This window comes from Scatophagus argus, chromosome 5 (genome assembly GCF_020382885.2).
Source record: "Scatophagus argus isolate fScaArg1 chromosome 5, fScaArg1.pri, whole genome shotgun sequence".
NCBI lineage: Eukaryota > Metazoa > Chordata > Actinopteri > Scatophagidae > Scatophagus > Scatophagus argus.
In genome coordinates, this window is record NC_058497.1 from 12389752 (window position 1) to 12404677 (window position 14926).

The following is a 14926-nucleotide window of genomic DNA, read 5'->3' on the forward strand; positions in this document are numbered from 1 at the left end:
AAAATAGTAGTACTTAAACATATATGATGTTCATATTTGCCAGATATTGCATGTCTTAAAATCTCACTACAAGTAGTAAATTCTACATCTGTCCTTTTTAATTTGGCTTGTCGTGTTGTGAGAGGGCTCAAATCTCTACAATGGACAGGTTTTTCTTTTATCACTTTGGAACATACAAAAGGTAAACCCCTATTGTTGTATTTGCATCCTTGAGTTTGACTGATGTTAGATTCTAGCGTATTTTTTACAAAAATATTTACTGTCTCAACAAGGCAGAGAAGACCTTTTAAGTGATAAAATATTAATTGAAATACGCACATTGTATAATATGCTTACAGCCTCAGGAAACTCCACTAATAAGGTAAGTCAGCATGTATGTAGCCTGAAAGGCGAAGCCCAGGGCAAAAAGAAGTAAGCAAGGCACTTGGTGCTCTGCTGGCACCTGCTCACCTGCTTTATTGCTGTGCCTTCTGGCTATTCTAAATTCACTTTATATAAATATAATTTATAATAGGCAGTGTTGAATAGACTGGCCACCCTGTTCCTTGTATATAAGTATGAAAATATATATAAATTAAAATATAAACTGAAAATCAAACAGCAAAGCTGTCATTGTAGCAGCATTGCATATACACATTTCTGAGGATTCAACATTTTCCTGTACAGTGATCAATTAATAGAGAAAAAATCAGTCAGAGACGGGAGTAAATGAGGTGTCAAAGAATAGAACACTAAAGAAAAACAAACTATGTGTAAGCCAGCTGGAAACTAACATGATGATCAAAGCCAGCATTATCCCTTTTGTATCCTTAACATTTACCCTTGTGAACACTAGAATTTAGAAGCAATTACATTCCCACCACTTTCCTCATTTATTCCACTTTGTGACTGTTGTTTACATTTTCACTTTGAAACATTATAGCCAAGTGTAAAAATGATCATTTTTTAAATTAGCCTCAAATGAAAACTAGTTTATAGCACAGTTGGTGTGTCTTTCCATACATTCCATTCTCAGGAACACCTCCAGGGAATGTCTTCAGATTTGACACAGTTGTCCACTTGGACTCAAGGATGAACTGATTTATGTGATGAAAGGTCAAAGGTGACATTTTATACCCAGAAAAGGCAAAAGTCAGCTTCACTGCAACATCATAAAAACACTTTTCTGAACATTACTCAACACCATAACTCATGAACAGAAGGGGAGATTGTAACTGTATTCCAAATGTAACGACACTTACCTTGGGTGTTCACCTTGAAACTGTGCTGATCGTATAGATCTTCTGTGCTGCTTGTTGTTGACGAGGTGTCTGAAGCATCCACTTTTTAGTACTTGTAGCTTCTTTGTGTGTTATATCCTTGTGTGAAGGCTAGCTGTGTGTTATATCAGAATCAGCTTCAACGTTCTAGTGCGTGAATACAAGGAAAGTAATTCTATTTTTTGTTTCTCTCTGTGAACTTACACAGTAATAGGCATACAGCAGTAGTCCAGTGCAAGCTCATCAGTTTTGCCGATACTTGAGCTACACCAAAATAAATACATATGATACCTTTTATTAAATTCTTTAATCGTCTTTACTTCATGTATTATATGAGTCTGGACAGACATGGATGTAAACTGCAACTTGACTGTCTTGCAGGAGACATAACCTTGAGGTTGTTATTCTCCTCTTTCTTCCTATTTTACACACATAGGAGGAAGCCATGTGCTAGCAGCTATAGCATACTCACTAATTGTGACAACACCAAATGCCATAGAGATCTCCTCATTTTCTCCAATCAGTCCTCTTATTCTTAGAAGCTTTATTCATGCAGCGTGAGGAACAGAGCCTGAAGGAGCAGTCGGGGGTGGAGGAAGCCGGAGGGGGTGGGGGTGCAGGTGCAGGGAGGTGGAAAGATGTAATCAAAGAGAATAAAGAAGTGACAGTGAAGTGTAGCACTTTTACCCAAGAGTCTATTCTCCTGCTGTCCCTCACCTCTGACCCCACACTCGGCCCTGTTTTCAGACACAGCTGCCAAAAAAAGAAAGCTATATCATTCTGGATGGCACTTTGAGGCAGCTGTGTGTGAATTTGTGTGTGTACTGTATGCAGCACGCTCATTTAATGATCCAACTCTGACACCGACACTCAACTTACACACAAAGAGCCGTGAGAGCATTTATGGACTGTTTTCCAGTATTGTCTTTCCTTTCGCTCGCTTGCAGGACAGCATTTTCTCACTTTCTCTTTTTGCCTCTGTCATATATATATATATATATATATATTCACCTTCAGTATTCAGTTTCTTCTGCATTCTCTCTTTACCTCTACCTTCTGTCTGCAGTGTCTGCTTGGCAGACGTACCTTTTCTAATCACTGTTAGAGCCCCCTTGTGGATTTTGGAACTACTTTCTTCCTCTCTTGTGCTTTCCCTCTCGCAGTTTCTTCTTTCCTTTCTTCACAGACAATATATGAAGCCCCCTTTTCACTCTGCTTAAAGCAGTTTTGTGAAAGAGGGACGATAGACAGACAGGAGGAGGCTGACAGAGGGATGAATGTCGTCATTCACAAGCATATGGAACCACACACATACACACACGCACACACTCAGATACAGGCCAATCCATAATACACTATCATTCTCAATGATCGTTGCCCTGTTTATGAAGCTGTAGCAGCTCAGTAATCTTGTAAACTATGTTCTAATGGAGAAGATCCGATATGAAATCCTAAAGGTGGCAGAAATCCCCTACCAGTCTATTCATCATTAAACTTTAACTTTTATCCTCTCTTCATGATGCTGCTGATGAGCACACTTGAGACTTTGTGTCAATGTTAATGTCTCAGCAACTGAACACTGCGTGTTGCCATGTTTTGCATGATAAACCGATTTTATTAAGCTAGATATAAAACATGTATTAGGCATATCCATATTTTTAAGTAAGTATAAACATAAGTTATAGTTAGCATATGCCTCTAAAAAGGAAACAACAGGGTAATTTCATTTTTCAGAAGTCATTCATAATTCTCGATTTGTAGTTTTGGCTGAAAATAGTTGGTACCTGCTTGTAAAGCTCTTCTGTTTGCCTTCTCATTTCTGTCAATGTAATAAAATAACCAAGCACGCGCTCTCAAAGAATATTGATCCTCAGGCTTTTAACTTGTCGTCATAGCATTAGGATAGATGAGAAGTTGATGTCTGGGTTAAAAATAATCAGTCCATGTTCGTCTGGGGATGGATGTAATGCAAGGTATTGTGCCAGATTATTTTCATTCTAATGAAAAGATGTATTGAAAAACAAAAGTAAATAACAAGGAGTTATTTTAATAATGCCATTAGGGTAGATGTTCTTCTTCTTCTAGTGATTCTTTTGTTAAAACACCATGTAACATTATTTCACATCATATCTGACACAATTTCTTCTAACTTCTGAGGTGACAGTGTTATTTTTTTTTGAGAAGCTGCTCTATTATGCCATAATATATGTTGCAGTGTAAAGGAACAAATATGAAATCCATACAGTGATTGTGTTCTCTGCCAGACACTATTGATCTCCAGATTTTGTCTTGTGTCTAGTCTTTAAAATGTTCCTCTGTAACAGAAGGAACTTTTACTGTATATCAACATGTTTTATAGAGAACACACTTGCTATGTTTTTAATTCTGTTATATTAAGTTGGGTCCCTCACAGCAATCAGTCATTTAATCAGTCTTTAAAGATGCAGTAAACTGCATTTTGCAAATCACATAGTCCTTCAAAAAGGTATTCATACAGTGCACAAAGGAAAGAAAACACTGTAATTATAAATGCCATTTGAAGCGCTATCCATTATCCAGTACAATATCCAGTTTTATTGTACATGAATTACATGCACCATGCTGTATTTCCTGTCTTTTGTCTGCTTTTACAGTGTCACTGTTTTGGAGAGCTGAAAGTGAATGGATTGTAACTTATATAGCACCCTTTTTAAAGAACTTTTACACTGCTGTCACATTTAAACACTGATGGCAGAGGCTGCTGTCCTTCAGAACGCCTTAATCTAAACATTTGCACGTAATTACACACTGATGGCATAGCATCAGGAGCAATTCAAGGGTCAGTGTCTTGCTCAAGGACACTTTGACATACAGACCGGAGGAGCTAGAGATCGAACCACCAACCTTCTGATAAGTGGAAAACCCTTTGTCAAGTTCATAATGTTGCTGTCATATTATTACAATTGAATGCAATAGAAATAAAAAAATGCTGAGCATCATTGGTTTATTGATTTACTTTTGGAAATGGAATAAGTGCCCGAAATGTAAAATAAATATAAATAAAATATAACATAAAAATTATTCCTAAACATTTATCAGTCTAATTAACAAACCTGTAAGACCAAATCAGGGTGAATTTTAAACAACACTAAGTTATCTCAATACTCGCTCATTCCTCTGCCAACTGCTCTTCAGTTTGTTTTTAACCATCTTATTCTTTGCACATTTTCAGTATATTAACTGATCAGCAGTCCCCTACACTCTGAACTAGTTGTGTCAGCCTGGATTACAGCTTCAGTCATTACAGAAACTCTGTTGCTTGCTGCAGGAGGCTCCACTCCACTTCTCTGTAACATCTGCAGAGCCAAAACAGAATAGGAACAGGAGTTACCTCTCTCAAGGCAACCACTTAAAATGACTTAAATGCGAAATGTCAGCGTAAGGCATTGGGCAGTAGATTTTTCTCTAATTATATAGCTCATAAAAGCTTATTACTGGCATTCACTTCCCTTCACGCTGTAGGTATCACTGTGCTGCACTGTAGGTAACCCCAGGCAATGCCAGGAAAAATACACAATATGGCTTTTAAACTAGTTTGTATTCCTCATTTACTCAGGTGCTTCCTTTATCTTGGCCTTTACCTGCATGTAATGAGAGCTCACTGTATTCTTGCGGTGTTTCTATGACTGTCTGTCTCTGCGGCTAGATGGTTGTTATTTAGACTAATGGATGAAGTTTTTGAAAGTTGTATGCGTGGGGTGGAAGATAGTGGTTTGTCCTTGTTCTTTTTTGTGACTGTATAGTGACTATGTGTGTCTGTGTGTGTATTAGATTTCATGTCATGCTGTTGTGCAGAAACAATGAAATCAGTAGAGGTAGAAGTATAAAAATATTAAAAAAAAAAAAAAAAAAAAAAGGGAGGGAGGGCAAATTCAGGAAAGAGCAAACGCACAGAAAACAAAAAGAAAAGCAAAGATATTAACTTGCAAAGAAATGCACTGCTTAAGCAATATATTTTCCTTCCTGTTATGCAAATTGGACAAATTTGAATTCAGAGAACAAGAAATAAAGTGATGTGCAGTGTACACGCATGATTGAGTGGGCTTTCCAAATGCACAGGGACACAAATGAAATTTATCAAAGAGAGAGGCAGGGATGGCTGCATTGGAGGATGTGAGGATGCTGAGGTTTGATATTCTTTATGGAGTAATGCAGATGAAGGAGGAACTTTTTGAAAAGATTTATGAAGAGGTCTGCAAAGAGAAAGAGGCAGGTTTGACAGACAGAGAGAGCAATTAAGAACCCCGAAAGACATGAGATTGTACACAAAAAATCGAACATATGGAGATGCTGAGAGAACAAGCGAGGGGGGGGTCAACAAGAGGTAGAGGGAGTCCCAGGAGACCTATCGTGTCCGATGCTTTTACTGTTGTGATGATGCACCATGCCGCTGGTCCCTTCCTCTCATTAAAGCTTTATGAAGCAAGCTTAGCGCGCTTTTTATTACAATGACGCCACTGTCTGGCACATTCCAGCCTTGCGGCAGAGGTGGTGGTGGTGATGGTGGAGGGGTTTGCAGAGAAACAAGCTCATCGAGACATACATCAGAAAACGAAACACTGGAGAACGAAAGGAAGACTGAAGTCAGAGAGGCAAAGCCAGGATCAGAAGACAATAGATAGAAAATAAGGGAATAAGAGAGTGAGGAGGTGAAAGATACGAGAGAAAATCAGAACAAGTACATGAATGAACAATGAGACATACGTAGAGCTCTTGTTATGCACAAGGCTTGTGCTTGTTTGTGCATATGGTTGCAGATGTCTTGGTATCTATATTTCTTTGAAATTTGATGAGTACCCAGGAGAAGGGTGAAAAATACACTTTGCAGACAGCGATGCCATAAACTGCATCTAGACAAGTAGTTTTATTCAACTTTCTACAAAAATCCATCGGTTGGCAGACTGCACCAAACTGTTTCCCAGTTTCCCTGTTTCCCTGGACTTTTTCCTTTTGTTATGGTATCAAAATGAAAATGTTTTTATACTGAAAAGAACTTTCTGGTATCCTAAATTGCCATACAGTACATTGGTTAGTTCTTGTTTCTTTTTTTTTTTTTTTTGGTATATGATCACTTTAAACAAGCTAACATGAAATTTTGCAAGTGTAACTGTGCATTACAGAACATGATATGCATTCCATTTGTGTGGCACAGTGGAATATTTAATGCTCTCCTTGTAGGTATGAGGACTAGCTGAAAAGTGAGAATAAATAAAGTCTACTGAGCCAAAGGTTACGCACTGCAACAGTCCAGTGAGGAGCAGAGAAGGGAAAAGGCAGCTCTCAATGTGCCGACAGGCAAAAGGAAGAGCGCACAAATCACCCGATATCAATCACTCTGAAAAAACACTCAGTACACAGTGAGTCATATAGAAAAATGGGAGATCCCACAGAAAAAAACCACTGAACACTGAAAGAGCAGGGAGACGAACAAGGAGAAAACCACAGCCAGCGCTCTATGTGAACAAGTGTGGCAAGAAACAGACAGTCACTCATCTTTTCAAAAATATTCAACAAACCTTAATATAATCAAATTAACCTCCTTCGCTACAAAGCTAGTTGCAAGCTAACATCCATCCATCCATTTTCTATACCGCTTATCTGTCAGGGTCGCGGGGGAGCTGGAGCCTATCCCAGCTGACTATGGGTGAGAGGCGGGGTTCACCCTGGACTGGTCGCCGGTCAATCGCAGGGCCAACACACAAAGACAGACAACCACTCACGCACACACTCACATCGTGGGGCATCGTGGAGCCGGAGTTCCCGGAGAAAACCCACGCAGGCACAGGGAGAACATGCAAACTCCACATAGAAGGGCCGCCCGTGCAAGCTAACATTAAATACTAAATTAAACATGCACTAACGTTAATCTTCACATTATCCACTGTGTTTTCAGGGGTCTGATGAAGTTTGATGCGAATATCCAGCACCATTTATTGTGTTACTGCAGATGTTGCATCTAGTGATGGCTATAGCCAGAAGTTATAAGTGTGCTCGCCATGATGTTGTAATTGCAGTGTCATCTGTGGCTGTGCACACAAGACACACCAGAAAACATCAAATACAGACCGTTCACAAGTCTCACATCTCGAGTCCACAGCAAGTCTCAAGTCAAGTTTCAAGTCATTTTGTATGCAACTTGAACATTCAGGATCATTCTCTTATCTTGTGCCCATTATCTTCACTGAACAACTTCAGTGATTTAGTACTTTGCATTTCGGGTACTGGCATCAAAGTAAAATATAGTACATCAGTCATTTCGTAGTTGATGCCACACATTTCCATCTCTATAAACATGTTGTTCATGTTGTTATGTGGTCTAGAGTATCAAACAAAACCTGGAAATGCCATAAAAATCATCATGAAAGACGCTAAGTCCATTGACTTTGAAGATGTCATGACTCAGCTCCTGCTGAATGACGCAAGCTACGTGGTACGCTAGCTCTCTGAATTGAAGACATTTAGCTCCTGTCATAATCGAAGACTAAATCCCTGCCTTATCGCCTCCTGGGTGCAGAGGCCTCGGCTTTGTTTAATTGCCACAAGCTGAACCGTCAAAGCTGCATCTCCCTCAGTGTTTACCCCCACTGAGGCTTATAGCTGATAATGGAATTACTCAGAGTCCCGGGAGGAGGGAGAGAGGGAGGAACAGAAAGAAGAGGCAGTCTTAGAGAAAGAGAGGGAGAGCAGAGGTGAAGGAAAGTGGATGGTGGAAGCCAAAAGTAGGGAGGATTGATGCAGTGTCCACCTTGAAATCAGAAGACAGAGGAAAGGTGAAGCGATGCACAAGGAGATCAAAAGAGGGCTAAAGAGATAAAAGCCTACTGAGTGATAACCCATTGTAGCCAAAAGCAAAGTCTGCAGTCTCTTCTGTCTCACTGTTTACTCCAGTGTGACGTATTACAGGGTGGAGAGTGCATTATGACGCAGGATAGAGCTCAAGCTCAAAACATGCCTGCCTGAAAGAATCCAGCTGAAAGGATGAATGGGGCTAAAAAGAGAAAGGAGGGGACGAAGTAAGAGGATGAAAGAGAAAAGAGGGCAGACAACACGAAACATTAAAGAGCGTAAAAAGAAAAACACACACTTTTATTAATACACACGCCGAATCCTCGAGAAATTGAAGCATATGTTTGTGTGAACATATTTGGTTGATTTGTCAAAATATTCAGGATTCTCCGATTCACGCACCCAAGAGCTTTTTGTTGATGTTGTTGTTATTGTTGTTCAAACACATTTTTGTTCGAGCCATTCGGATGAACGACACACTGAAGCAAGGGGGAGATTTTTTTTTGGAAGTGAGATAGTGGAGGACGTCAGTGCTTTTCACCCTCTTCTCTGTCACGGTTGAAAGCTTCAGGGGGTTTTGAAGACGGAGCTGCAGTGTTGTAGTGGAAAATGACTTCACATTTAAAGTGGGCTCGCGGCTCGGTCAAGGGTTTTTTCTATCTGCTTGTGTGTGTGTGTGTGTGTGCATGCTTGCATGGATGGATGTTAAGCTCCAAGCAGATGGGATTATTTGACTGTAATTTTCTTAACAACTGTATGAGCAGCCATGCCAGTTGTGGCTAGTGGGAATAATTTTGTGCCAGTCAGAGCAGAAATTGTGGAAATTGCTTGCCAGGGGCTTGTGAGGTAGTCTGATTTCTACCAATGTACATACAAGTATGTGTGTTTATACTTTTTAATTACTTGTATATGAGGAGGCAGAGAAGGATTTTGTTTCTGAATCCGTGTTGTTCTAGATAAAATAGTCGTTTTTTTTTTATTTTTCAGAAACTCAGTATTATTTCTGTCAAACAAAATTTAAACCAGTCCCACTTTCAAACACACTGCACTCCAAAAGCACAGGTTGTGGGTCTAATTAGGAGTGAGAGGGTTTAGCTGAAACAAGCTGAAGCTGTCGCTCATTAAAATGGTTGACATGAGTAACCAGATCGCACAGTGTGAATTCAGTCAAGGACCTCCTGTCTCTGTTTAGCGTTCTTATTGCTCTTATTCTATTCATCTGTTCATTTGGTAAATCATTGCAAAGCTCTGAGAAGCTCTCACTGAGTATACTCTGTATTTGTGCTTGCTAATTTTTCTCCATTCACCCTTTTTCTCCTTCTCATCTGGATCCCTCCATTCCCACCATACCACCTCCCTCTCTCCTCACATCAGTCTGTTCTCAGTATTCAAGAGGGGTCTTTGCCATCTTCGGCCTTTATGACAAACGCTCTGTGAACACGCTGACATCGTTCTGTGGGGCCCTGCACATCAGCCTGGTGACACCCAGCTTCCCCACTGAAGGAGAGGGCCAGTTCACTCTGCAGCTCCGACCGTCCATCAGAGGGGCTTTGCTGTCACTGCTGGACCACTACGACTGGAGCCGATTTGTCTTTCTCTACGACACAGACAGAGGTAAATGCACACTGATGAATATGTTAACTGCTGTTCCAAAATCAAATGAAAAAAAAAGCCACACAATTTCCTTAAATGTATTTTTACTGAAGTGTGTTTTGTTTCGTATAGGGCTTTGAAAGCAGTCTCAACCTGGGAAATCAACAATTCACTCAGTGTTATTGTTGGACCTTGAAGTTGATTATTCCTTTTATAATCAAGTACAACATAAAAAGTGCATTAGTCATCATTAGTCACTCAGTTTAGAGACTGAGGGAGGGAACTGTGTGACTGCAGTGAGTTAAAGTGTATGTTGTTATTTTAAATTCCGCCATCATAGTGCTGCAGTATGGCACTGTTATGATGTAACAAAGAATTTGCCTCACAGGTTCTCATCTGTTTTCGAATCCGTTTTGCTTCCTTGTTGGTTTTAAAGAAAAAGGTCAGAGAGTGATGTAGGGGGTAGCGTAACTCAGCTAACTCCGTCTACATTCACGGTATCCCTGAAATGTCTAAACAAAGTTAACTGGAGCAGCGTTGTGTTTTTATGGCACTGCCAGAGATTCATATGCTCTGCAGTGTTAACAAGAGCTAACTGGGTAGATCTGCAGTCTTCTTTATCTTGGCTTAAATTAAAAACGTATTCATCGAAGATAAAAATAGATTTCAAATTTAATCAGGTCCCAAACTTGCTTTTTTTTTTTTTTTGCTTGAAGAAATACCCATTAATTTGAATTCCGTTTGACATGGCACACTGAGAACAATATTATAATATCATCAGGTTATAATATCTTTAAAAGTCTATTTGCCTGAGATTATTTGGCCTTCCCATATTTAGCCTTGTGTTTTGATAGAAAAAGAACAAAGGCTGTGCTACTGGATCTGCACTTTCTTAATGAAAGGATACAGCTGCAGAAACGAGGGAGGAGTTTGGTACTTTACAGCCGAGAGCTTGGGTTTGGCATCACCTCTTGCAGCGTTCACCTGCCTTTAATTTAACCATCCCATCGTGCAGTGCACCTAACTTAGTGGAGCAGGGACAGCTGATGCCTTTGGCCCCTAATCATGTCATGGGAATGCTTGGCACGTTATCTCTCTCACACACACATGCACACACATGCCCACACACAGACTAATTCCCTGCCACAGGGAGAGAAACACAGGTCAAACATGACGCAGAGTCCCCAGACCAAGGTATAGTGGTGCGTTAGGGAATCAGTGAGTTGCACATTGTGTGTGTGTGTGTATAGCTGTGCATAATATGTCTCTGCCACTGCCAGCCTCCCTCTGGTCCGGATTGTCTGAGTTAGTACCCAGGGGGAGCAGAGTGAGAAACAAGGAGGGGAGAGGGGGAAACAGGAGAGGCAGGTAAGGTGAGTCGAACTGCTGGAGCAGCTGAAAAGAGAAGAAGTCGGAAAGACAGGTGTCTGAAAAGAGAGGACGTGGGAAGAGACAGGAAGAGGAGATAGTGGAGGAAAAAGGCAGGCACTGGAGGGAGGCAGGGGGAGCGATCACAGAAAAAAGGAGTAAGGGGGACAGACAGGATCACAAACCTCTGGGGGATATACAGTAGCAAATAACAAGCGGAGGGGGTGAAAGGAGGGAGAAATGGAACGGAGGATGGATGCATAGAGTTTGGGCTGTGCTCACCCATGACTAGGCCAAGGCAGGGCCCTTCATTATAGGCTCCCATCAGGCCCTGCTGCCGGTAATGTGCTGGAAAATGGGCAGTAACGCTGTGATCTGTTTTATGCTCCCTGCTCTGTTCTGCTCTGCTCCACAGACAGCCTGCAGACACACTCACAAACACACACATACGCACATACTAACATATGTCCACAGACCTGCGCCCCAAGACAAATGCATACAGACACGTACTAAAATGTGCATCAATTCACAAACGGTAGATAAATGTATGTGCAAATGTGCTTTACATTACATTAATGTAAGCAAGATGATACAAACAAAACACATAAACAATTTATAACCAAATACATTCATTTAGAACAGCCTCATCTGAAATATCCCTCATGGGGCTGGAGAGGGGAAAGCACAACCTCACACCACACATACATACATACATATGCCACTTCTGTGCAGTGTAAACCACAATAATACACACACACACACACATTCCCACACATACACGTCCATTATTACTGAGGCTTCAGATGTGCTTTTTTGTTTCTACTCAAGCAGTAAATAGCTGCCTCCACAGAAGTAGAAAAAACAGTTTAACTGTTGGCACTGTTGCTCTGCAATGTTTGTGTGTGGTTTTACGTTGTGCTGCACTTGTGTGTCTATCCATGTCACTGTGTTTCAGGCAGATGTATCCTGTGCATTTTCACTTTGTGCATGCATTTGACCATGAGTAAATTATGAGATATATTTATGTTATGGTTTTTTTTCCCCAATTCCCATTCCAGCTCCGAGCAGAGTAACCACACACTTGCTGTATGCCAATATTACAAAGGACTGTTATTATGATATTAAGTTGTCTCTCATTATTGTTTTTTCTCCTTGTTTTGACCCATCTTGACAGCTGCACAATGTAATATACTGTACAGTAATTCAGCGTTACTGATGTTTCCACCTGCTGCTCATAGGATTAACTTTGAAACACATCTGATATCACACAGAGAGACGTCCTCACCCTGTTCCAAAATGTACTCGATAGCCATGTAGAAAAAGAACTTTGTGTTGCGTTCAGGGCTGTCAGATTTCACTACTGGACAAAAATCAATGAGAATTTCAATGAAATCTCTCTGTCATTGAAACTGGCAGCCTCTATTGTTTTCCCATGTAACTTTCTGTCCTCATGAGCTCTGTGTGCAGGTTGGTAAAGTGACATTCAAGAGAGGAGTATTGCTAGAGTTACTAAGTGTTTTATCCCCCATGATGGAAGAAAAGACATTGGCATTTTGTACAAAGACATTGTGGTAGATGAGCTTAAATAAAAGCAAATACTGGTCTGATTTTTTTTTCCATCAGTTTTATATGCAGAATTTGGTAAATATAATTATTTTGTGTCCCATGTATGACTTCTGTGTAGCACAGCATTAATTCTACATTTTTCTTTTTTCCCTCTCTCTGTTTTAGGTTATGCAATACTGCAGGCAATTATGGAGAGAGCAGGGCAGAATGGATGGCAGGTCAGGACACACACACACACACACACACACACACACACACACTTAAACCCCTAATTTTTCTGTTGTTCTTTTGTTGTTCACCTGCTTGTGGTTTGCATGCATGACCATGTTCCTACATGCTCTTTGTGTTTGTATGCACATTCACACATTATATCCTGTGAATATGTGTATGTTAACCCAGGTGAGTGCTATCTGTGTGGAGAGTTTCAATGAGGCAGCATATCGCCGGCTGTTAGAAGACCTGGACCGACGTCAGGAGAGGAAATATGTCATTGACCTGGAGCCTGAGAGACTACAGAGTATCCTAGAACAGGTAATATTATTACACACCCAAACAGTTTACAGCACATGGTGATACTAAAACCTGCAAAATGATTGGGCATGTAACCTACCTTGCTTAACCCAATATAGCCCTGTAACATAATATTACAATATTTATGTTCAACTTGTTTTATAAAACCTAATTAACATGATGGAAATGTATGGTACTGAACACTGCAGTCCATAGTTGTAAATCACAAGATATTAAAAAAAATTTAAAAAATCCTTAGCTGATGACTGACACTGATCTTGAAGCTGATGCAGCATTTTAGATCACTGACCTGATATTCACAGCACTTGACCTCATACCACATTAAGACATTAAGGCCACCTATATAGAAAGAAATGAAACCTGAGCCTTTATAGCAATTAGAATTAGTATTACACTATCAATTATAGTATCCTGTGTTGTTTAACAATAACAGTTTTGCTGGTGTCTGTCTGCTGCACTCAGCTAGTTGTAACAGCACTGCTAAAGCTTCCTGATGTCTGGAAAGAAAACAAGCTTTGAGTGTTTCCCAGGAGTTCCTAATGTGAAGAGAAAAATGTGACTACCCCAACGTCTATATCAGTGTGTGATTGCAGTAAACTGACAATACTGTCCACTCAGATACAGACCTCCATGACACATGCACACAAACACATGCAGTATATGAGTACACACACACACTGACACCTTATGCCTTTCCAAATCCATGACTTTATCTGTCTTGCTAGATGGTTGAGCTCTGACTGGTAGTGCAGACACTCTCTCTCACACTCACACATGCACACACACACACACACACACACACAGAAAGAGAGCGAGAGATGGAGATGCACAATATCAAGCAAGCAGACATACACACCACATATACAGCTACAGACGCACACCAGTAGCAGCATCTCAGACAGATAGACAGACAGTCTCTTAATTGGCTTCTGTGGTGTGTGAGCAGACAGACAGAGACAAACACAAGTGTACACTGACACATACAGACACAAACACACACACCCGTCACAGTGGGCTCTGCAGTGCTGGCACTGGCTAGCATCCCTGCTCTGAGACAGAGACTGCTCTGTTTGTCTGCCCCTGCCAGCTGCAGTCTGTGTGTGTGTGCATCTGTCTGCATCAGTATATAGCTCTTGATATGTGTGGGTGAGAGAGAGAGAGATGAGAAGAAAAATGTGAACAATTTACTAATTAGGTTTATGCACCATGTTAATATAAAGATGTTTATATCTTCTCAAATAACAATGACAACATGTGCAAAGCCGTGGTAATTTATGTTCACTGGCAGCATTTATTGAAAGTGCATGATAGTGGAGAAGAAAGGATGTTGAAGTCAAGGTGGTGTAACATACCTTTGACTTTGAGATCACAGAATGTGTTTTTTTCTTTTTCATTTGCCTGAACTTAAGTATATTTTAGTCAGGTTTTGGTTGCAGTACGATGATGCTGTAGGGAAAGCTGAAAACATTGAAAATGTGTTTCTGTATATATGTTTGTACTTAATATATTTCCAAATGTTCACTGGCTACCTCATCAGGAAACATTTTGCATATATGTTTTAACTGGAATGTTTTTTTTAAACTAATCTGTACTACTACCTTACTAAAAATTTTCATGAAACTGTATTTTTCTCATATAAATTGTGAATGTAGCTCTTTTGGAGTTAAATTTGGTCGCTTTTGGATAGGCACCTCATTAAGCTTATTACCAAAACAACTCAAAAATTCATCCTTCTTACAGGATACAGTGTTATTTTATTTTTTAATTCAAGTTGGAATAGACAG

At 40.2% G+C, this 14926-nt stretch overlaps 1 protein-coding gene across 4 annotated transcripts in view; it reads left to right on the forward strand.

The window, feature by feature from the left end:
• Positions 1 to 14926, forward strand: part of gria4a (glutamate receptor, ionotropic, AMPA 4a) — a 93624-nt gene that overhangs the window by 29022 nt on the left and 49676 nt on the right. For all 4 annotated transcript variants that reach the window (XM_046388821.1, XM_046388818.1, XM_046388819.1 and 1 more), the window contains exons 3-5: positions 9459 to 9698; positions 12777 to 12829; positions 13011 to 13142. In XM_046388821.1, coding sequence (XP_046244777.1) covers positions 9459 to 9698; positions 12777 to 12829; positions 13011 to 13142 — 425 coding nt within the window. The remainder of the gene's footprint in view (positions 1 to 9458; positions 9699 to 12776; positions 12830 to 13010; positions 13143 to 14926) is intronic.